Here is a 24,353-nt window from a genome sequence, read left to right as displayed (position 1 = left end):
GATTCCCGATCGAGTCGAGGATCTTTTCGAGCTGGAAATTTTCTCGACTCAGCACTGGGGCACGGTGTATCGTTGTACTTATCCTACACATACAAAATGTGCCAAAAACAATATCGATAACGGATTCTCTCAAGTAATCTAGTTGATCGAGTCCGCTATTAGCCCCAAGGCTAAGCGTGCGATTTTTTTTCCACCTAAACTGCCGGTAACCGCGAGTCAGTCCCATCCGTAATTTTGTCAATTTTGAGTTAGCATCGGATTTTGGCCTATCATTGAGTGTATTTTCAGATGTACCGATAAAAAAATAGTGGTTTGTTCAACAAAAGTGGAAATCAATACCAAGCCGAATTGTTCCATTATGAAAAGTAACCGCAAGTCAGTCCCAGAGGAAAAATAACCGAAAGTCAGTCCCAATAAAAAAAAATGGATGGGGATTGGGGAGTGGGGAAGAGAAGTTCGATATGACCGTTTATATGAAAATAAGTTATCTAGTAACAATTATCAATCATTGGGATTATTTTTTAGTTTGAAATGGTGAGAAATTTATGTGCAGCAATTTCCTGCTAATATGAGTTCAAGTCCATTTCTTTCTTGGTTCGCTTCTTAATAAATCTATCTTGAAATCGTTCCAAGATTTCGCCGAAGGTGATGCTCGAACCTTAAACGGATTTTGATCATTTTGACATTTGTTGTCGGATAAACCAACTGCAGTCCCTCATGATGTACGGAACCGATGAAAGCTCATACTAATCCTCACCGGATGAGCTTTCATCGGTTCCGTACATCATGAGATTTTTCAACATCGATATTTTTGGAACTGTTCACATGAACGTACACTTCCCAACTGGAAGGATTGACGGATTTCCACGGCAACGGATAACAACACGTCGACAAGCACTATAGCATCAACATGGCAATGTGACTGACTTGCGGTTACTTTTCTCTTCGATGTAGAATGTAACGGCAAGTCAGTCACACTCAAGGTTTTATCATTAAATCAATGATTTCAGTGGTTTTTACTACGTAATAAGTGCAGGCTAGTATGCAAACTATATTTTGGCATTAATATTGTCAAAATATTTCATGTTAAATAAGTGATAACTGAGCGTGAATAAAATATCTTTCGAAGCTGTTTCCTCGATTCCATATTTTTACAGATGGGACTGACTTACGGTTACCGGTAGTAGAGTGAGGTGAAAATAATTAGCTTCGTGAAGTGAGATTGACAGTGAAGTGAAAATGAGAATAAGACAAGGGATTTTGCTTAATACATAGGAACCTTAAACGGACGATAATCCATATGGTTTAACGACAAACCAGATAGTTTGGACTATACCCCGAATAGGCTGTTAAGCACGTCGTTATTATTATTGACTATGCGGGTTCCTAGCTCAAAAATTTATAAGTCCAAGAAACACGATTGAGCTGGAATTTCGTTTGAGGATATTTTTCGAGAAGCTAAACGAAATTCAGAGGTCATTTTCCCTTACGGCCGCAGCGCAAAAAATTGTAAGTCCCGAAGAGTCGATTTTTCAAAAAAAAAGGCAAGATTGCAGGCATATTTTGCGATTACTTTGAACCACTTGAAGTACGTGTCAATTGTAGTCAGGTTAAGATTTGGGTTGCGTTGTTCATTTCTATGACATACTTATGTGCAGTCTACCTGGAAGCCGTACGCTCGCTTTCTACCGAATCTTTTGAAATGACACTTCGCCGGTTCATCAGTGCACGAGGGGCTCCTGTTGAGATTCGCAGTGATCGAGGTACAAATTTTGTAGAGCCGAATTACGAGCTCAGGAGGAACCTGATCAACGTACAGCTTTGTGAATGGATTTTCAACCCACCTGGTACATCTCATATGGATGACGCATAGGAGAATTTGATACGGTCCATAAAATGTGCTTTGGCCAGGTACGTTTGGGACGAAGAGAACCGAACGAAGAGCTTTTGGCGACGTTGGTGAAAGAGGTGGTTTGGGAAATTCAAGGCCGCTCACATACACACCATACATACGTTGGAAGTTGGGAATAGTAAGCACTCACGCCAAACCACTTGCTGCTAATGAGCTCGAGTGGTGTTTTGCAATTTCCGGAATCTATAAAATGCATAAAATCTCGAATCGAACCATCTTTTCGGAATCAAGAAATATTTCCATTGTGCCGTGTCAAATAAATGATATGAGAAAAAAAAAGAAATATTTCCATGATGTCTCGACACCCCTTCCTCCCCTTGGAGAGAGTGCTCACATACAAATGAAACACAAAATTCACTAATAGTCCGTGAGTTGGAAACAAGTGTTTGTAGGGGAACTGCACCATTATTCATCTCAGCCCGTATATCCATCTCATTCAACATGTAAACACAATGGAAAACAGGAAAAAACGCATATATTCTTCTTAAACCAATCTGCTAATCCATGGAATGGATTCTTCTTAGTTCACTTTAGATTCCCCAAAAACTCACTTAAAAGCAATAAATTTGATACTATAGTCGGGCATCTGCACTCGAAAACTCATTTAATTCAATCACTTACCCCAGAAAACAAAATCCGCGCATCGTTCTAACGGCTACAACGGGACTAGTTCAGCAGCCAACCAAAGTTTTTTCATCACTAGCGGACCACTTTTTATTTCAATCACTAAACAAAATCACTCACAACACTAAGAATACTTCAATCTTTGAAATGTTCTCCTCAAATTTCCAAAAACAAGTCTGAATTAGCATAAATATATGAGATGAAATTCTGCAATTCCTAAATTTGAACTGTATGTATTTTCATCTGTTTTCACTGCGTTGAAGAAAATCAAAAGTTGCCAAATCAGTTTCTGTTATTACAAAAAAATCATACTAAAAATGTTGAATTATTCCGACATAATTGACATAAATCGAGAACACTGCAGTGGTTACCTTGGTTACCAGTTTTGCACGTAAACAACTACAGTGGATATCTAGGTAACCTACTACGACAGGCTGCGGTTACGTTCATTCATGATAATGTGTTTCATTCATGATTAACAGTGTGATGAATATGGGGGCGTCGTGAGATGAATAATTGAGCAGTGATTCAAGTTTTGAGATGGATATGGAAGCGTTGTGAAAATTGGTTTTGTTTTACAAAATTTAGGATAAATCTAGCTAATTATACTAAATATACAAAGCTAAACTATTCCATAAGAGTACGTAAGCATATTTAGTTCATTTGTTCAATGATTCCGTGAAAATTTGGTGTTTTATCCGTGCATTCTTCGTGAATATCGGCTTAATGAGATGAATAATGGAGCAGTTCCCCTATAAAGCTATAATTTGGCACTGTTGGCGTCAGACTTGTTATTTTCCTCAATATATGGAAAGGGTAGAGTGAGTATTCACCGCTCACTGCTTGCCCTGCATGAGCGCTGCGTGTAGTAATTTTTTGCACCATATTATTTCTTTTGCTTCGTGCTGTGTTTCTGCTGTTCGCAGAAAAATTAATACTCTCGTTGCTTACACCACTGCTGAGCGACACAAGAGTAGTGAATCACTCTAGTGAGGATAAACATTAATTTTTGACGTAGAATTCTTCAGTAGGGTGCCATTTCGAAATATCTGATATAGAGTGAAACGGCGGAATGAAAGATTTCAAATGCTTACAACTTTGTTACTACTGAACGGATTTTAATCATTGATATCACGTTGGACAAAGAACAAATTTCTCTAGTTTATGGAAACAATGTTGGAAACATTTTTTCATAGTAAAGAGGTCAGAACTTTTACCACATTTGATTATAGTTCAACTAATCGTGTGCCTGCAACTATGCAACCCAAACACTTTCCCAGCACAGCCGACACTTAATTATACAAACGATCTGACTTTGTAAACGATTTCTCAAAGAAAATATTAATAAAATCAATTAATCACTATAATTTCTGTGAGCTTTTGTTTTTCGATTTTTTAGGCTTTTGGTTACATGTTGCAGCTAAATAGGTTCAAATGTTACTTCCAAACATTGTACCTCACACAATTCGAGTGGAAGCGTTAGTCACTAGTCGGCAATCTACGATATATACCATGCTTACGCTATGCTACAAACGATTTGTGATTTGGCCGTTTTGAAAACCGAAAAATCGCCCAAGAGAGGGGGGGGGGGTGTACGTGACATTTCGGTTATCGAATTTTTTTTTTTTTATGCCAAATGTCCTAAAACGCATAAAACGTCGAGAATTGGTGTCATCTGAAAAAAATTTTATTTTTCAAAAATCGACTCTCTGGGACTTAGTCGTTTTTTCAATTTTGGAAGGCGGAGTTCAAAACGTTTAAAATTTATCTTTTGAAATTGATCACAAGTCTCTCGAAACAGCCTGTATAATGATATACGCTATAAATAGCATCGAATACATTATGTTTCATTAGGGTGGTTCATTTATTCGACATAGAGTGGTTCATAATATTGTGTAAAAATGAGTATGAAATGAAAAAAATCAGTGAATCCACTCAGTTTCTACTGAATACCAATAGAAAAATTCCTGAAAATATAATATTTGTTATATCATTGTCGTTAGGGTGGCAATGTTGAATTGGAAAAAATACCATGTAAAATGGCAAGATATTACAAAACAATTTTACAAAATGTTTCAAAAAACTACTCTGTGCACAAAAAATTATTTCAACCAAAATTAAGATTGTGTCTCGCGGAAAATGTTGAATACTTTCACACGGGAGGTGCACGGCGAATTTGAATATTTGAAAAAAGGTTTTCGATTCCAAGTGTCTTAAAAGTACATGAAACGGTGGAAACTGATGGAATATATTTTTTCCTATTTTGTTTGAAAAATCTACTCTCTAGGACACTTGTACTTGTTTGTTTCGAATGTTGTACCAGACAATTTATTCGCTTTATTTACAACAGTAATGTCCTTTGCCAACACTTGATCGAATACACAGTGCTCTGGCTGAATGTAATCGGACAATAGACTGTATCGATGTTATTCAGTGATAATGAGAGTATAGGGATCTCAATCAGATACGCAGCACAATTTACTCGTTGTTTCTGGGTTTGAGTCGTTTTGACAGTTCGACCATATATTTTCTGTCAAGTTTACATCATCAGAACGTGAACGTGCCCATCCGTTGAAACTTTGCATATACGTTTTTATAGGCAAAAAATGCCATTTTATGTATTGGTTTAATTTTTAAGCTATAAAGCTATTGAAAAATTCTATTTCGGATAAGTATTGATGATTACAAAAATTTTTAGAGCCAACACGGTTCGTTTGAGCGGTGTGACGTCTTCGGCAAAGTTGTAGATAATGGTTTTGTCTTTCGAAAAAATAAACGCTCTAAAAACATTTATTTATTTATTAATTACTAATTTTTTGAAAAAAAAAATTAAAAGAAAGTTAAAAATTGATTATCCTAAGCAGCCCAAACATTTAAAAAAACTGATTCTTTTTATAAAAACTACGAAAGATTACCTGAACGACGAAACCACATAAATAAATCAGAGAAAAAAGTTATATTTTTTTTTAATTTAATTTTTTTTCACAGGGTACATTTTTTTTGGAAGAACATAGTTATTATTTGCAAAAATAAAAAATTCAGATGACATCATTTCTCGACGTTTCGTGCGTTTTTAAGACATTTGGCATAAAAAAAATCGAAAACCGAAATTTCACGTAGACCGTAAACCAATCATTCTTATCTCTAACATTTTTGTTTCTCTTTTCTCTTTTTCAGACTTAACGAAACAACAAGGAAAACCACACCACCACAAATACACAAATACAACGATGGCGTCATCAGGGATGACGTCAAATCCGATCGGGCATCGGGCGTTTCTGTTCCTGGCGTTTTCGCTGTTGCTCGTAATACCATCATCATCCTGTTTATCATCCTCTTCGAGCACGTTTCTCCCGCTACCGGCGGAAGCCTTCAGCTGCCCTCATGGGTGCCAATGTAACGACAGTAGCGTAACCTGTACCAGCGTGTCCGGCTTGCGAAGTATCGACAAAAGCTTACCCATCAATCGGTTGGTGCTGTCCGGCCTAGAACTGACTAAAATTCCCGCCCAGCTGGAAAACATCCGGAACATCACCGAACTGGATCTGTCCAACAATCACCTCTCGGAGGTTAATCATCTCGGCAAGCGGATACGGAAGTTGAACTTGAGCCAAAACAAAATCACTTCCGGCAAACTAGGCAAGGTGCCTTCGTTCGTGGAGTCGCTGAATTTAACGCATAATGAAATTACCTACCTGCCGCTACATTTGATGAAGCTGAAAAAGCTGCGCTACATCGAACTGGCCGATAATCCGATTAATTGTACGTGCGAAACGTTGCATATTCGCAATTGGCTGACGACTCGGCACGTATGGTCCGATCAGCACATCAAATGTAATGCTCCGCAGGAGTTCAAGGGACGACCTTGGTTGCAGGTCAAACAGGCGGATGTCTGCCATGAAACCGTTGGGCGATCCGGTGGCTACAACTGGGATGATTTCGAGGATGAAAACGATCTGATGCTGGGAGATCAAGCGAATCTGGATGCGGGTGAAGAGCAGAACGACGACGAGGACGAAGATGTGGACGATTTTGATAAGGAATATTTCCCCGTTGCCGAAACGGTCAAGTCTAAGGATCCTCCGATTGAGATTCAAAACGATGAAGAACAGGCGGCTGACGGTGGTTCGGGTGATGGGGCTCCGGTGGCGATTGGTGAAGAGGAGAAAGAAGGAGCTAGAAAGGTGGTTGATGTTGCACCGTCCGAGGTATCTGATGAGGAGGAAAGTGTAACCGCTCCGGGTGTGGTGCGAGTGGGTCAGATTCAGAATGCTGTGGAGGGCGGAGATGATGATGATGATGGAAGTGGCAGTGGAGGCGGAGTGCTTATTGGTATAGAAGATGTATCCAAAGGGGTCAGAACGGATGATGGTTTTGTGGATGGTGACGATGTTACGGGGGATGATAGTGAGGAGAAACCGATTTCATCTCCTGGTGGTTTGGGAATCTTCGGCAAGGGGCTGAATGATGATACAACTACTTCCTCGACGACGGAGTCGTTTGTGGCTGCGGTAATTCCCATGGTAGGCTCAATAGAAGCAGACAAAGATTCAACTAGCGTTGGAACTGATGGCACCACTGCCGAAGAAGATCAGGCTCTGTCTGAGGATCCAACTCGTGCCAATACAGATAGCCAAGGAACGTATATTTTGCTAGCAATTCTGGCCATACTCCTTGTTTCGCTTATATTGCTAGTTATGTGCAAACGAAAACCGGATGCACGAAATCGCCGAGATAAAAACGACGTGGAGACCGGCAATGGTCGCGAGCTGCAGGATATGGACAAAAACCTACTGGGAAAGCCAATCGAGAAAAATGGCCACAATCCACCGGAACGAATTCCCTTAATGAATGACAAATCAGATCACGACAAGGTGTTCAACGATAAACCCAACAACTACACTCCAGCCAAACCCGAGAGAACCTCCCTGGAGAAACCAACGATGGAATCCTTCAAGCCTGTTCCTGCCGATCGAAACAAAAGCAAGGAAAGCCTCTATGAAAACATGCCACAAAATAATAATAACAACAACACCGTTCCGATGCAGAATGGCAACGGCTCGGTAGCGCCGATCAGTAACGGCGACCCGGCCGGAGTACATCTGCCACACCACAACAATGTGCCATCACAGAATGACGAAGTGTTCCTACCGCCAAACGGCAACCCGAACCAGTTGCACCCGGAGCCACCAGCGGGCACGGTCGAGTCACCTAAATCCAAGCGTTACAGTCCCATCTACGTGCCTACATCTCCCAAGTCGGACCGCTACAGTCCGGTTTACTCGCCGGAAACCGGCCGCGTTAAGATTAAGCTTATCGAGACGCCCAAACCGAAAACTCCGATCCTGGTCACGCGAAGTCGATCGAGAGCCGGAGATTACATAACAACACCGGACCAGAAGTTCTGATTTCGGCGCTGCAATCCACAATAACGACGGTGCACGCTGCGGATCCTGCTACTGCAGCAAACTTCCTAGCGATTCGCGGACGTCACGAATCCAGTGACGACCACGAGCATATCTAATCCGGACGTTCAGTCGTCTGTATTTTTAATTCAAAGCTAATATCGCCGTTATCGGGCGGACACACAAGGCCTTTGCGCCTTGCGCATTCGTCCACGATAAGGTAAAAGAGTAAATCGAGTCAATTTTTGGAACCAGATAAACAACATCTGTTTAGAAACGATAAAACTTTTCTTTATCCAGCAGATTACGAGCGCTCAAAACAGTAACTTGGTAGGTAGGAAGATCGCTGGGTTGAATAGCGAATTTATGTTAAGTTCTACATCTTGAACAAACTCGCTGAGCTTTGACAGTTAAAGCAATCATCCGCAAAGAAAAGTAAAACCGCACAAACAAACCATTAATATCCGTTGAAATATATGTACACTAAAGAATGACGGGTGACCATACAAAGTAATTGTTAAACAAAGATTGCATGTATAGAAACAATAGCGTGACAAACCAAACAGGATAAGTGAACTCTGCAAAGCGAATGTTAAATTGTGATAGTCATCCGAATGTTATACCCTTCTGATAGTACGAACAGAACTGGCATCCAATCGTCGAAAGCAGAACTTCTTCCCAATAACACAAAAGACCGTTTCACTTTAAGATTTTGTTTTTAAAATGTACATATTATGAAAATCGCTAAACAAAAGAAGAAAAAAGAACAATCCTTCCAAAAACATTACGTGACTCACACCTTCAACAATGTTCTGTCTGATATTATGATATCTGCATGTTAGAAAGTACGTACAAGGCGATCAAACATGTTCTACTAGTTGGTGGTAATTAACAGTGAAAAAATATCGTTAGTACTATTGCCCATCTTAGGAAGTAAATAATAATTCAACACCACATTTTAAGGTTGAAATCGATTTTTTTATTCGTCGAGAAAAAAGCAACAATCTATCTAGGCTTACAAACTTTAGAGATTTACCAAATGGCTGCCTTATCGAGAAATTTGAAGAGAAAATTTGGAAGCAACAAAAAAGCAATTAGCAATAACTAAAAATTAAAACTAGAGCCCAAATGAAAGGAGAAGAGAAAATTTGAAAAAATAAGTTTACGTCGTGCGGGAATTTAATGATTGTTAAGTTTTAATAATTTAACGAAAGGTAAATGCTACGTGTATGTATTTAAATCTAAAATAAATTATATTAGTCGTTTACAAACTAAAATCGGCGTTGTTTTGAACTGCGTTATCCGTAATTCATTTGATTTCATTTTCCTGGGAAGAAAAATTCATTAGTTTTTTTTTTCAATTCGTATCTAGGATGATGTGTACAGTGGTAATCTATCTTCGAACAGTGAAATTATAATCATTCAGTAGTAAATATTCTCTATACCAAATTTTATGGTGCACAACCTTCCAACCGACACCACCGTATAAACTTGTAAGCAAGGTTGTAACGAATATTGAATCCAACCTTGCCTGGTTCGGCTTGCGTATTCATTGAATGCTTGTGCTTGTATGAAAGTACAGTAACGTTAGGTGTAGTACTACTTTTGAGAAGGAAGTAGTAAAATACACGTGAAAAACTTCAAAAGTATTTAGATTTTAAGGTGATAGTGTGTTTAAGCCACAAATGGCCGACTTCGAGCCACTATGTGGTCTACTTCGAATTTTCAACGGTATACCACTTAAACATATCCTCATGTTTGTTATGGTAATAAAAACATAAGACAGTATTTTCATAAGTATCGCATTAAATATTTCCGAGTCTTGTGCCAGTGAAAACCACGTGGTGGCTTCTATGTTGCTTCTACTAACTACAACCTACTAAATGCATTCGAAAAACATAAGAGCAGCGTTATTTTCTCCTCCGAAACAAGGTGGAGACCAGGAAAAAATCTGGTCAAATCAGCGAATAGCCGGTAATTAGGTTAAGCAGGGGCGACTCGTGACTGTTGAACCTACCTGTTCAACTAGAAATTCTGAAAATCAGATTTTGGGGAAGTAGTTACAATTTTAACCGCGAATAAAAGCAAGTAATTCCCTTTGTTACTATTCAAAAAAAAAAAGGAAAATAAGAAAATAAGAGCATGACTTTGGATTTTAGATTCATTTTTTGCCTGATGTCCCCATGTGCATTGCACAGGTTGCACCTATGGACGAGTCGCCCCTGAGGTTAAGGAAACTCATCCGACAAGTTGAATAAACGATTCGAAAATGGAGAAAATCTACGTTAGGAATGGGAAACCTATCGATAATTATAGATAATAGCATCCACCAGCAGCGATGCCAAAACAGCTAAACAAATTAACCTTGCCAGTGCTGAAAAAGATTTTGATGCCTTTTCGCACTTACACGTAATCCCCTTCACTTTATCTCACGCAAATCCCAAACAAATATCAGCAACGATGGCAGGACAATTGTTTGCTCACTCGTGATTTCGCGCTGATTCCAATCTAGATTTCTTGAAGTTGGCAACACTGCCGGTACCCGGATAACTTTCCCATAATGAAAAACAACATGTTGAGAAAACGGCGATTTATTATTTTCCGCGAATTTTCGGATTTCCAGCAATTATATCCAGAACCAGTGACCATAACAGATTCATGGCAGCACAAGTTGGCAAACTAATTGTTAAATAAATTATTCATTTAGTTCTTAATTAGTTGATTTTTTTACGTTATTTATTTTTCAAGTGTTATTTGTAATAATTGTTTTTAAATTTTTAACTAACATACCAATCTTTTTTTTTTTCTTTTTACATAGATTTAGTACAATGTGAGATCCTCGGTTTAAAAAACATGAATTTATTTCTGAATCTAACTATCACCTGATGGCTGAGAAATTGAAAGAAGAACTGAAAACAGAAATGGCTACACGAAATAGAACACACATTGAACGTTCATTATCAATAGAACCCGTGCCGTGTGTCTCAAAAAGAGGTAAAAACTTAACGTACAGACGTGTTTTCTAATATGTTTTACTTTTTCACAGCAGAATACACTCTTTTAAATAATATTACGTTCTTTCGACAAGATCACTCCATCCACTCAACTGCACAGGAAATCGTTCATTCAAACAAACAAACAAATATCTAAGGGGCCACCCACATACCACGTGAACAGCTTTGGGGGCGGGGGGGTGGTTGATTAATGTCCACGGTCCATACAATTTTTTTTTTTGAATTTTTTATGGGCGGGGGAGGGGGGGGATTAAAACCGTTAAAAATCTGTCCACGTGGTATGTGGATGGCCCCTAAAAGACCCCATTACGAGTGAAAATTCCGATGTGCAGCCATTTTAACCCAGTTATATAGCTTGCGAAGCACTGAGTGCAGTTGCTCTTCGTTACATTATAATATCCACATCATCCGATCCCTCCGAGAGGGTAAATTCGACCGCAGGTAACACAATAACTGATAGAAGAGCCGGATTTGCTCCAACTCTAGCAGAGCAGCTAGTTTTTTTGATTGAAAACTTCAAATTTCTGCAAATGTAGTGTACTGTAACGAAAAGTTTAATAAATTACACACTGACACACACAGACACATACATACATTCACATACATACATACATACACACACGTACATATACACAAACATACATACACACGCACACGCGCACACACTGACACACACACGAGAAATTGAATTCATTATATCGTCGGCTGCGTGCAACACTGGCACAACTTAAAATATTGCATTTTTGAGTTTTTGATGGCAAACGATGCGAAATCTAATTAAGTTTCATCCCACGAAACCCCGCTTCAAAATTCCCAACAAATCCAATGTTATGAGTAGAAGTGCCTTTGCTGCACAAATCGAAATTTCTCCATAAAGTTAGTAAAAATAAGGTTTTAACTTGGTTTAGAAGATCTAAAAGCGTTAAATGAGGATTGGTAATCTTAAACTTCAAAGTTTTCTTGAAAATCGAAAAATAAATTTTCGACGCGTTTTTCTCGAAACTATGATTTTTTAGTTGTGCCAGTGTTGCACGAAACCGATGATATGTAATGTAATTCAGTACATTATATGTAATTTAAGGGATAGTTATTTGTTTTAATGAATAGATACCATAGTAATTACTACATAGTGATTTCTTAGATATAATCTTACTCATGTCACAGACAAACAGACGTGCCACTCGATGACAATTTCATCGACCAAAAATATAACGATAATTTAAAAATTTGGCTTAGTGGGCCATAATGCTGCTAGTGTCGCTATAAGCAAGCGTACACATTCATTATTAAAGACAAAAACCATCAGTAATGCTGCTTGTGCTGATTTTAGCCAGCGTGCACACCCATTAGCAAAGGCAACAACCGTTTTACGAAAATAAGTTAGTAGGCAATCTAGGCAATCAGCTCACATGGTGGCATGAGTGTAACGCAGGCCTCAGAATTCGCGTTGACGGTGTTGCTGATATTTATTTGGTTTTTGCATGCAAAAAAGAAGGAAGGAAATATTTTTGCTTTTGTCATCACGCACATTTTGACAATTACATACGAGAGTTCACGTAGGTGCGAACAGCTTTCAAAATCTCTTTCAACGCGAATAACCCGAATACTTCTCTTCGTTGAAATGTGTGGATGTGAAATATTGCTCTTGATACCAGTCAGTCAGGTAGGCTGCAAGCACGTGCTGCATATGCATTCGAAACATAGTTTTGTTTGATTTGATACTGCTCTTAAAAACATCGAAGATAGCAATTTTCACAACCACGAACTTTTACAAACGCAATCCAAGAAAGAGCACTGTGATTCATAGTGCAAAAAAACACTAACGTTTACACTTAACGATATTGTGCCTGTAGTGTTTTTAAAGTAGAATACTTCTCTCAGGAAATTCGGCTACATAGGGATGTGAGCATAGCATAGCATAGCATATTTGATCGCCCGTGTGTTGCCCGCGATTGACCAGAATCAGCTGAAATTGCACAAAGAACCGTCAAAATGGTGCCTAGGAGTAGCAAGCCATTTTCAGTGTACAATTCCTGGTGATTTTTCTTTTCACTGGTCAATAACGTAGCTGGCCACGCCCAATGCAGATCAATAGAGGAAGGGATATCGGGAGTGTTAGTTTAATACTTGTTGCTACTAGAGACCGAGGAATCCTCTGCATCATCCACAAGTATCAAAGGAAGGTATTAGTGTTAGTGGAAAGGAATTGATCTGGATCCATCGAGGTTGATGGTGCGATCTTTTCTACACAAATTCGCGCCCGATATGGATATTTCTCGGTCTCTGCGCAACCGGCCATCAGAAGACGATATAAATAGAACCGCATCACGATCGCTGTATCGGCATATAGGAGAATCGAAGTTTCTAGGTATCACTGGCAACCAATCGTTAACAGTCTGTATCACACCAAACTTCGCGTTTCATCCCGTGAAATATTAAAATTTACCTCGAAACGAATGAATTTCGTAAAACGCACCGCACGCCGAACGCAAACTACTGGTACCAGCTCAAAGAACCGTTAGAGCGAGTAAAAAAAAACCACAAGGCACACCCGAGCATTATACGATGTAATGGTCATTGAACTCCGAAACCGCTGTATTAAGATAGTTACACTGAGCGCTGTCAAAATAACGTGCGCGAAACTGAGCTGACTTCCCCGAAGCAAACAATAGCGTGCCCACTACACTCTGGAAACCCTTAGATAAACAAAACTCACCCGGGCCGATGATGCGTTTCACCGGGGCATAATGCACGACCGCTCCATTTTCTCCTACCGACGCATACGCGACACGATATTTTGAACCAAAGACCTACTGAGTATAAAAATTGACAAAGTTCCATGCATTCATAGCCCAAAATTAAAAAAAAAATGCAAATAAGCATATTAAACAAAACAGAGTTCCAAGTTTATTATTAAAATGCCTAAATAATTGCATTCAAAGTTCAGTTGTCGTGAACTATTTTCACGCCCAAAACGATTTCAACATAATTAAATAAAAGTTACTTATGTACATCAACATTTGTCCAAAAGCTAGGAAAATCATAAAACAAGAACATAGAACTGAATAAAATGTCACCGCCCTGCCAGGACCCACAATTGTAGACGATGCATCAATCGCATGCCGCATTGTCATGCTCGAATGATAAATTTTGAAACTATATTGTAAAACTGTCAATTTTGACCTGTGAGAGTGCATCGCACAATCTGGTTTGTAAATATAAAAAAAAACGCTACCCGCAACCGAAAAGCTACCACACTTTGTGCACCCAACAGATGACACATTTACACTTCTGTAAAAGTCCAAAACCCGCTAAAAACCACTACACACAGAGCCTATGCATTCTTAAAATATTTGATACAAAAACTTATACTCATTTGTTTTATTTTGGTTATGCCTATGCCAGCGAAACAAAAGCCGACAAGCACAGCGCAACACTACTCTCTTCGCTCTCTCTCCAGATATTAACGTTCTCTTCGCTCACACCGCCATGCGTTCAATTTTCGCATGTTAATAACGAACCGCTAGTTAGCGCGACGCACAAAGTAGGCACTCACACTCACGCAACTTAGCTGGCCTTACAATTTTCAATTGATATTCGAGGAAAAATTATCACTTTCACGCAAGGAACACTGTGTTTTTCACAAAACCTTCACTTTTCTCACTTAGACAAAGCATCACAGATCACAACTTGACACTTTTTAACAAGTTTGGCCACTTAATTCACTTATAAATTAATTAATTAAACGGATAGCTTTTGGGGCACGTATTATTAGTTAGCCGTGATGCCAGCCTTCCTCAAGTTCGGCTACATAGGGATGTGAAATGAAAATCTAAAACCGAAAAAGTGAAAAATATGTCCAATTTTAAATGCTTATAAATCGGTTAGTATTCGCTGGATTTTTTCCGTTCTTGCAGCAATAGATTGGAAAATCTTCTAAGATTCTTCCCAAATGAAAATAATTGTAATTTTATTATTCAAACTATTGTACTATTGAAAATAGTCAAGACTTATCAAAACGAAAAATTCGACCTCTGATTAGTCGTTATATTATTGCTTCCCAAGCACGGTCGAAAGAATCATATACCTTGCAATTTAAAATATGCTATTTGGTCTATTAGGAGCCGCTTTCAGCCGAAGCCGCTCATATTAGTTCTGGACAGCGACAACAGCAGTCATCCCTCAGCAGCAGCACTAGCAGTGCAGTAGATACCAGCGATGGCGGAAAGCGGCCACAGCTGTGGCATAGCAATGGATAGCGCACTAGTTGCAGCGGATCTCATAGCAACTGGGCCAGCTGATGCAGGGGCAGCGGATACCAATGCAGCGTATAGCGGCCACAACTGTGGCATGGCTACGGATAGCGTAGCAGTTGCAGTGGGTATATCTGACCATGAAGCATTTATGCAATAATTGAATGAAAATTGCAATTGCACAAATCAGCTTTTTTCAAGGCTACTAAATGTTTTTGCAAGGGCATAATGAATGGTTATTAATAAGCTGCAACTGAGGTTTGATGCTGCTGCAAATGCACAATAGTGTGATGTTTATTGCGATTTGTTGATACTGTGCATAACAAGCGGTATATACGAAACAAATCCGATTTCAAACAGAAAAGTTCGGCGCGTTCTGCTCACGATGCTGAATCCGTTTTAGAAAATTCACAACACTTCATCAACAAGGATGTAACGTCTTTTAGAAGACGGTTATAGTTTGACATCACAACAGAATTTCGACCTTCATACTCATGTCTACCATCGGCAATATCAAACACGCAACAATTTGCTTCCATGCGATACGGGGACGGGAACATTTTTTTCTTCCAAGCCGCGCAACACGACACAATACATGTTATTTTGTTGCCTTAGTTAGAGCTCTATTGGTCCGGCTCGACAGAATGTCCACATGAAATCATTTTTGTACATCACTGTTACGTAACTGAGAAAATCTGTAGGAATTGAAAATAAAGGCGGGGCCAGAATGAATGAGATGTATTTTCGTACATTAATATTACGACTTACGAAATAAATTGTTTTGAACGTTGTAGAATGGTATAACTGGAAAGAATTAGGTCACACCTATTTTTCCAGTTATATCATTCTACAACGTTCGAAAAATTTATTATGTCAGAGCGGATATCGCACGCTTCCTGATCATGAAGCATTTATGCAATAATTGAATGAAAATTGCAATTGCAGCAATCGGCATTTTTTAAGGCTACTAAATGTATTTGGAAGAGCATAATGAATGGTTAATAATAAACTGCAACTGAGGTTTGATGCTGCTGCAAATGCACAGCAGTGGGATGTTTATTACAATCTGTTGGTACTGTGCAAAACAAATCCGATTTCAAAATGACTGACACGCAAGCACCCGGGCTACCTTTCTTGCAAAAGTATTCTACTTCAACCTTGCGGTCGTGGCTTTGCACACAACCCTCCTGTGATTTTTTTGTGCAAACAACATTTATTTGACAAGGCAAAGCGTATCGTTGTTGTTGAAGAATTTCTCGTATTGTGTCTAAATCAGAATTAACTTTATTTCCTCAAAAATCAAATCCAATGATACTTACGTTATCATAACGAAAAGTTTCGTTTAATTTAACCCTGATTAAAACAAATTTATTATAAAATCTCACTCTAAAAATAATTTCGAAGTTGTTACATAGGTTCATTAATCCGGTAACATAAGTAGATATGTTCCAGCAAAAAATCGTAATAATCAAAAATTACAACGAAGGTTAAGTTTAAAAACATTCATTTTTGGTTTTTGCTCGATTTTTTTTTCATTTGCTAACAATTCCAATTATTAGTTTTTATACGTATATTATTTGTTGATTTGAGAATAAAAAAATATTATCCAACAATGTTTAAATAAAAAAAAAGTTTCTGAATAACTCGTGGTAAACGGAAAAAAATTCACAAGCATTTGCCGACTCTTATTCTTCTACAAATTTGTATTTTCAGGAATTTGCTTTTTCTTTATTTTGTCGGTCACGATTATTTAGTGAAAACAAAAAAAAATCTTATAACTTTTAACCGGTGCAAAAATGTTCAATTCTCGTTGAGTTATGGTAATCATTATCATGAGATAAACTTTTAATCACTATCAGCAGCAGCATTGCAGTTGTTCCTCGATTGCACACGAATAGAAATGTACTAATATAAGTAAACAGCTGCAATATGAATAGAAGAGTACCGCTGCTATCATACATAGACGACAAGAGACCGGCGGTACTCTGCTCCACATTTACTGTACGGTACTGTTGCTTACACCAGCAAGTTTTCACTTAAGACATCAGTTTTTATTATGTTCCAACAGCAGATATAGAAATTGTTCAAGAAAAACGGGTTGCTACAAACTTTTCGAAAGATCTCTACCTTTGAGACATCAAATTAGTCTAAGTTCGTGAAAGCAAATATAAATTTACCTGTTGCGACGGGTTTCCGATACAATCTTTAGTACCTTTGAATGGGGCAGAGGTCTGAAAATTGCTTTGAATCGTGAATCCAGAAGTGTGGCAACAGGAAATGAGTTCACTAACTTGCAGTGGTGGGCACCGCTAACCGAAAATTTAGCGACGCTAATCGCTAAGTCGCTAACCGGAAAATTTAGCTCGATAATCGCTAAACGCTGAACGCTAAACCCACATTAGCGGAACTTTCGCTAATCGCTAATCGCTAACTTTTTAATTTGTAAATAGTCATATCGCTATATTTATTGCTTGTGTTTTGTAAGATTTGGACCACTTTGATCTGTTTTGGTTAAACAAACGAAAACAATTACTTACAAGAATAACAAAAGTTATTTAGCTTGCATTGAAAATAGATACTTCTTGGAATGTTTTCATAAAAATTCAATTATTATCTGAATCGAAAAAGTAGAACCAAAGTTGTCATAATTTCAAGCGCATTGCAATTTATCAAAGTTCTTGGTGTGGCGAAAATTCAATCTAGACCTTGTGCTTGTTCTTCAAAATGCTCCTGTGGCTTGTACGATAGCCGGAACTCCATTCCACAGTGGTCGGAAAAGGCAATTTGACGAATTTGATTCATTTGTGCTTAAACGGTTGATGTTAGCCAAAGACAATGTTCAAAAGAATTGTTCACAAAAATATAACGGAAATCTTGATAAGATTTTTTTTTATCATGGCCTACTATCATAAAAATAAAAAATCTAACTTTTGATACAGCGAAGATACATGAATAGTTTCTTTAGCAAAGTTGTAGAACTTTACAAATTTTGAAACTTTGCAGAAGATATCAAATTTCTATAACGTCTATTTACTGAAATACAAAGCATTTTCACTAGTAACCCCCCCAAATTTAGTTTTTCTAGCATAACTTTTTAAAAATTGCTTTTTCAAGAACATAATGTTCTAGACAAATATGACCAACATAAAAACACAGGTTTCTTTCGAAAACAGCATGTTGCTACAATCGTTCTATTTTTTTTTTTATTCTCGCTTATTTTCCGTCGGTCTTGTTCCGCCACTGTTGTGGCCAATCACCGACGCCCAGGGAGGTGACTCCACACCCAGGACCCTAACTCACGACCCGTTTATTAACGGACCGGCGCCAACGGCTTTACTTCCTCATGCGATGGAAGGCGTGATCCCAGAGATTTTTCGCCTCAGAAAATCTCCCGGTGTCGGCTAGGATTGAATCTAGACCAGTTGGGTTGGTTGTGAGTGGATCACGCCACCTCACAACCATCGACACCTATGTCGGCGGTGGGATTCGAACCCAGGCGTCGAGCGTGGTTGGCGGAGACGTTACCAACCACACTAGGCCCCCGCTCTCTACAATCGTTCTATACTGAGTTAGAGCGTTTTTTCATGAAATTATAGCCCAGATTTAAATGCGTATAGGGGAGAAAGAGGCGTACCGGTGCACATCATCAAATATTTTTTTAGAGCTTAGACCTTGTACTATAAGCTAGTTAAACTTTGATACCTAACAATTCATAAATGAATGAGTAGAGGGGTGTTTTAAGAATGTATGTTTTTGGGGTTTTCTATACAAAAATGCACAAACTCCCTATATAATGAACGATGATTTGTGAATTTATGAAACAGATAACTCGCAATACTTTCAAAATTAGTGAGAACACTTCTTAGGTTTATTTAGTTGTTGATAGGTGCATCCAATATCCGCGGGATCGAAGTGCCGCTGTCTTCCTTTTGATTGGAATGGTGCTCTCGCGCCCACTAGCCAAATTTCAATAGGAAAATACAGTCTTAATCCACTGACCATTCCAGTTATGTATTACAACATATGGACTGTAGCTGGTAAGTAACCAAGGATATATGGAAACCAGCAAATGATCTGCATGCAATTCAACGTTGCGCTACAATACTACAGATTATTTTATCTGGCCGGGAAATTACCGCATCAAAATTCAAACACTATTGTTGGAAACTGCTCGTTTGTTGATGTCCATATATCCTTGGCTTTACTTGCCATGAAGTATTATTTCACGGTGCGGACATTATTAACTATTTCAATATTCCATCAGGCCAATTATCTGAAGAAGCGCAAAAGTCTAAAAGACTGATTTTTAAAGCATTGCGAGTTATCTGTTTCATAAATTCACAAATCATCGTTCATTAATTAGGTAGTTAGTGCATTTTTGTATAGAAAACCCCAAAAACATACATACCTAAAACATCACTCTACTCATTCATTTATGAATTGTCAAGTTTCAAAGTTTAACTAGCTTATAGTACAAGGTACAAGCTTTAAAAAGAGTATTTGATGATGTGCACCGGTTTGCCTCTTTCTCCCCTATACGCATTAAATCTGGGAAATAATTTAATGAAAAAACGCTCTAACTCAGTATAAAACGATTGTAGCAACATGCTGTTTTCAAAATAAACCTGTGTTTTTATGTTGGTCATATTTGTCTAGAACATTATGTTCTTGAAAAAACAATATTTAAAAAGTTATGCTAGAAAAACTAAATTTGAGGGGGTTGACAGCGAAAATACTTTGTATTTCAGTAAATAGACGTCATAGAAATTTGATATCTTCCGCAAAGTTTCATATTTTGTAAAGTTCTACAACTTTGCTAAAGAATCTATTCATGTATATTCGCTGTATCAAAAGTTAGATTTTTGATTTTTATGATAGTAGGCCATGATAAAAAAATTTTCTCATCAACATTTCCGTTATATTTTTGTGAACAATTCTTTTGAACATTGTCTTTGGCTAACATCAACCGTTTAAGCACAAATGAATTAAGTTCGTCAAATTGCCTTTTCCGACCACTGTGCATTCTAGGGTAAAAAAAACTGGCAAAAGTAACTTTCGCAGTAAAGTATGTTCATCTTTCGAAGCAATTTACGTACGCCATCAGCAATTCACAGTTTTTCGAAATATTTCTACTGTCGCTTTTCTACAAAATTTAGCGAATTAGCGATTAGCGTTTCGAAGGCCAAAATTTTAGCGACGCTAACAGTTTCGCTAACCAGCTCAAAAATTAGCGAAATCGCTAAATCGCTAACTGAAATTTAGCGTGCTAATTAGCGAATTAGCGAATTAGCGGAATGGTGCCCACCACTGCTAACTTGATATACTTGAACATAACATGCATTGCTTTCAATTATTGAATTTCATCCTTCTTTTGTCGCAGACAGTTCGGATCCAGTCAAAATTGTTTCATTTGTGTTATGTAATAAGATCATTCCTATTTGATCGGTGAGAGTGATAAATCGATCCAGCATAACAAATGTGCTTTCCCATCGTGTGGCTTCATTAATTAAATAATGTTTTTTTTTTTTTTCATTTTAAGAATTTCGGTTTTTGATTTTCCCTCACGGTTCTAACCAGTACCTTCCGAACTTGGATAGCTGATTGCATTTTTACAATAAACTTCCTTTGAAAAGCATGGAATGTAGCTGTGCTATGGTGAGCTAACATTTATTTTTTGTCCCACCATAATAAACATGTAATGTAATTGAATATGCTGTTAGTTCAAATGCACGTTAATTTTTTCAGCTCGATTTCAAACAATCATGAATTGAAATTTCATGTACATATATTTTCCACAAACATCGTAAAATTACTAACGTGTTTTTTTTTCGAAGTATTGCCTCATTTTAATCTATGGGTAAATGTCGGAGTTCAGATATTTATATTCAAACAAATCATTCAGATTGTAATCGAAAATTTATTCACGTATTCAAATGGTTGATTTGATTATGTCGAGTTTTGATTGAGTATCGGTGGGTTTTCCTTGCTATTTAAACAAATTTGTTGACGTTTCGGTCTACTTGTCCTTTGTTTCGACCATCTTCAGAAAACAAATTTTCTATTGTGATCCCTTCGGTGGGTTTTCCTTTTCTGAATAGGAACCAACAGAATTGAGCTTGCTATCATAGTTCTTGTACTAGGCCTCATTCAAGGCCAACATATCCGAAAACTGAAAATAGTGATCAACTCAGCAGTAGGGTAATTTTGGCCATATGCGTAGAAGGAATTTTTTTCATCACCCCTTAAAAGATTTCAAGTCTACTCCCTAAAACCCTGTGTTCAACCCGGATTTCCTTGACAGCAGCATTGACATAGTGTTTTAGAATACAAGTAACGCTAGTTCTGTCGTAATTCGGCATTTTTCCGAAAATAATCGTTCCTGGGAAAGATAACAACGTTTGGGAAATCAATTTGGGAGAATAATAGGACGGTATTCACATAGCGCTTTTATAAAAATATCCAATTGTAAACTGTGTATCCTCCAATATACTTCAATGGAGTTGATTAATTTTACGACACGGTATATGTGTACGAGCACTGCATAAGTACTGCTAAAGTTACTGTAACTTTAGCAGTGTAAATTTGAAAAATCTAGTAGTGCTGGTACAGCTAATCGCATATTTTAAAAATAGTGTATTCTATGGTGCTTCGAACCATAAGTAATAACTGTTTCTTTAAATCATAGCTAATGCGTGTTTTATAAAATATAATATACTTAAAGTTGTTTTTTTTTTCAGTACGAATACCTTCTCTCCGTATTCATCCACCATTCCACTAAGAGATGAAACGTGGGTAATGTTTAGTGTAGTGGTGCTTTGGACGTAATGAAATCTTTTTCCCAAAATTCTAAAGAGTCATCAATTTCAAGCTTTTGCCTTGATATATTGAGCCTTCCTTGTGAAATCGAGTACTATTTGACTGTTTGCCTTTAATGTTTGACACACACTGGTAATCCGCACCTGAAGATAGGTTTTGATTACTGTTCCCACTTTAATCAGTTTTTTGAAATATAAAAGTTGGTCATAATTCACCCATCCTTTAAACACATAATGAGCCATGCAAGGCGCTGCACCGAAATCGCATTCCTATATTGAAATATATGAGTTTATTGAATATACAGCCTGTTTTAACTCTACGGAAAGGAATTGCTGAAGGATTTTAATTATCACTTGAAGATCTGCGTTGTGACTTTCTGCTGTTCTTGAGCAGGTGACGACGGAGCGAATATTTGCTATTTTTGGTCACCCAACGCAAACGAGGAACATTTTATTACTTTAGGGAATTTTTTTATTACTTATTGTGTCTTATGACTGCGCATTATACACAAATAGTAATAACCGAAAAATTATGACGGGCACAGGCTTGTATGTGTTTCTGCAGGAGAACATACAGCCAAGCACCGCAGTGCATGTGTTAGCAAGACTTCACTCGCTGCATTTGTATTGATGCAACGATCAGATTCATTTTTGCTCCCTTCATCCACACATAATGAGAATCTTACCCGTCAACCTCAAAAGTCTAATTAGAAACACTTTCGTTTCGTCCCCCAGTGTTTACATGAAATGAAAATATGTTATACTGTCTGAACAGAGTTGCCGAAATTGCGAATATTGTTCTGGATGGGCACGAGTTTTGTATTTTCAAACAGGTGCAAATGAGTTTCCATGAACCAATGAGTATGTGTTTTGGATAGCTTGCAAGAAAGCGAATGTTTTTGTTTTTCTCTAACGCAGTTTACAGATCGTGATGTCATTTAAAGATGCATTTCAAGTCTTTCAAATCATCAACGTTTGCATACTCTATGACGGGGAAAATGCTGCTTGGCAGCTCTTTTCATATTCTTCCTCTACTCCGTATGCATACAACGAGCAAACTAATACACGCTCACCGGATGAATTGGAGATTGAAGAAACTTGTTACATGTGCAACATATGCGACGGTGTGTGATTTTTTTTACTTGAGATGGAAAGGGAGCAGTTTTTGACAGAAAAAACGTTGCATGTGGTTGAAACGACCATTATTAGATAGTCGTACTCCCATAATACGTGCTAAATATATGACAGTATGTGTTGTTACTTGACTGGGGAAGAATTTTATTGCCTTTTTAGTAATAGGTTTGTTACCGAAAAGGCAATTTTGCGCTATTGCTTCTAAGGTAATAAGGCAAAGTTTTGCGTGTACGATTTTTATTTGCACAAAATAAAATCCGTACCAAAAATAGCAAATATTTGCTTCGTGTAATATCTGCTTTAATTCTGTTTTGTACAAAAAATCATCTTTGAACTGTTCGTGTAGTATATAACAGTACGGGATCTACAAAAGTAAAAACTTCTTAAAGAATTTTCCGTTATTTCTGGAATTCGATGAGCACCCAAGCTGTTGTTTACACTTTCAAATATGTTTTCTTTCGTATTTTTTTGTGTAATGTTAATCCACCTGTTTCTAAAACTTTCAAATCTTTCACCAATCTTGAAAATACTTGATTAGGCCCAACAGTACCAAATGCACGTTGTCTGTTAAATTTCGAAAATGAGCTTAGCTTTTTGCTAATTTCTGTTTGAACATCTCTTGGTGTAGCGCTAGTGCTTCAGCCAGAGTTTCAGCTACTTGTTGTATTGCTGCAAGAACAAACTTCCAAATAACTTTCGATATCTGCAAATCAATGTTGCTGTTATATCTTGTTGTTGGTACTGGTAACGAAGCAAAATTATGAGGTAAAGATTTTGTTGGTGACGATTGACGCTAATCCTGTTTGTTTTCCAATTCAACCGTATGAAAATACGTTAAGTTAATCATAAATGGCGCTGCTTTAGGTGCTTTTTATATGCAGCATAGGATGAAAATTCAACTTCACATTTTCGTGAGGCACATTTGAAACTTTTTAAATTTTTGTGTATATGTTCACAATAAAACATGTTTTCATTTAACATTAACCCCATTCAACACTTATATTATAACATCTTTTCATTGCCACTTGAGTTTTTACTTGCACCTTTGATCGATCTACTCAAAATGAGCTAACCAGCACAAGACTTTCAACAAGTTATTTTGACTCTTCCTTGATTTAAATTTACAGCGTCAGTGTAAATTCACACGAATGAACACAACATGTTTGTACATGGTTCATCTAAATGATGAATTAGGA

The 24,353-nt window shown here is 37.7% G+C and overlaps 1 protein-coding gene across 7 annotated transcripts in view; it reads left to right on the top strand.

The window, feature by feature from the left end:
- LOC129721493 (protein windpipe) overlaps positions 1–9,218 on the top strand; it is a 160,101-nt gene extending 150,883 nt beyond the window's left edge. For all 7 annotated transcript variants that reach the window (XM_055674145.1, XM_055674143.1, XM_055674141.1 and 4 more), the window contains one exon: positions 5,714–9,218. In XM_055674145.1, coding sequence (XP_055530120.1) covers positions 5,767–7,944 — 2,178 coding nt within the window. In that variant the 5' untranslated portion in view covers positions 5,714–5,766 and the 3' untranslated portion in view covers positions 7,945–9,218. The remainder of the gene's footprint in view (positions 1–5,713) is intronic.
- The last annotated feature ends 15,135 nt before the right edge of the window (positions 9,219–24,353 follow it).

Source organism: Wyeomyia smithii, chromosome 2 (assembly GCF_029784165.1).
Source record: "Wyeomyia smithii strain HCP4-BCI-WySm-NY-G18 chromosome 2, ASM2978416v1, whole genome shotgun sequence".
Lineage (NCBI taxonomy): Eukaryota > Metazoa > Arthropoda > Insecta > Diptera > Culicidae > Wyeomyia > Wyeomyia smithii.
Note: the sequence above shows the minus strand (reverse complement) of the source record. Positions and strands in the feature narration are given on the sequence as shown.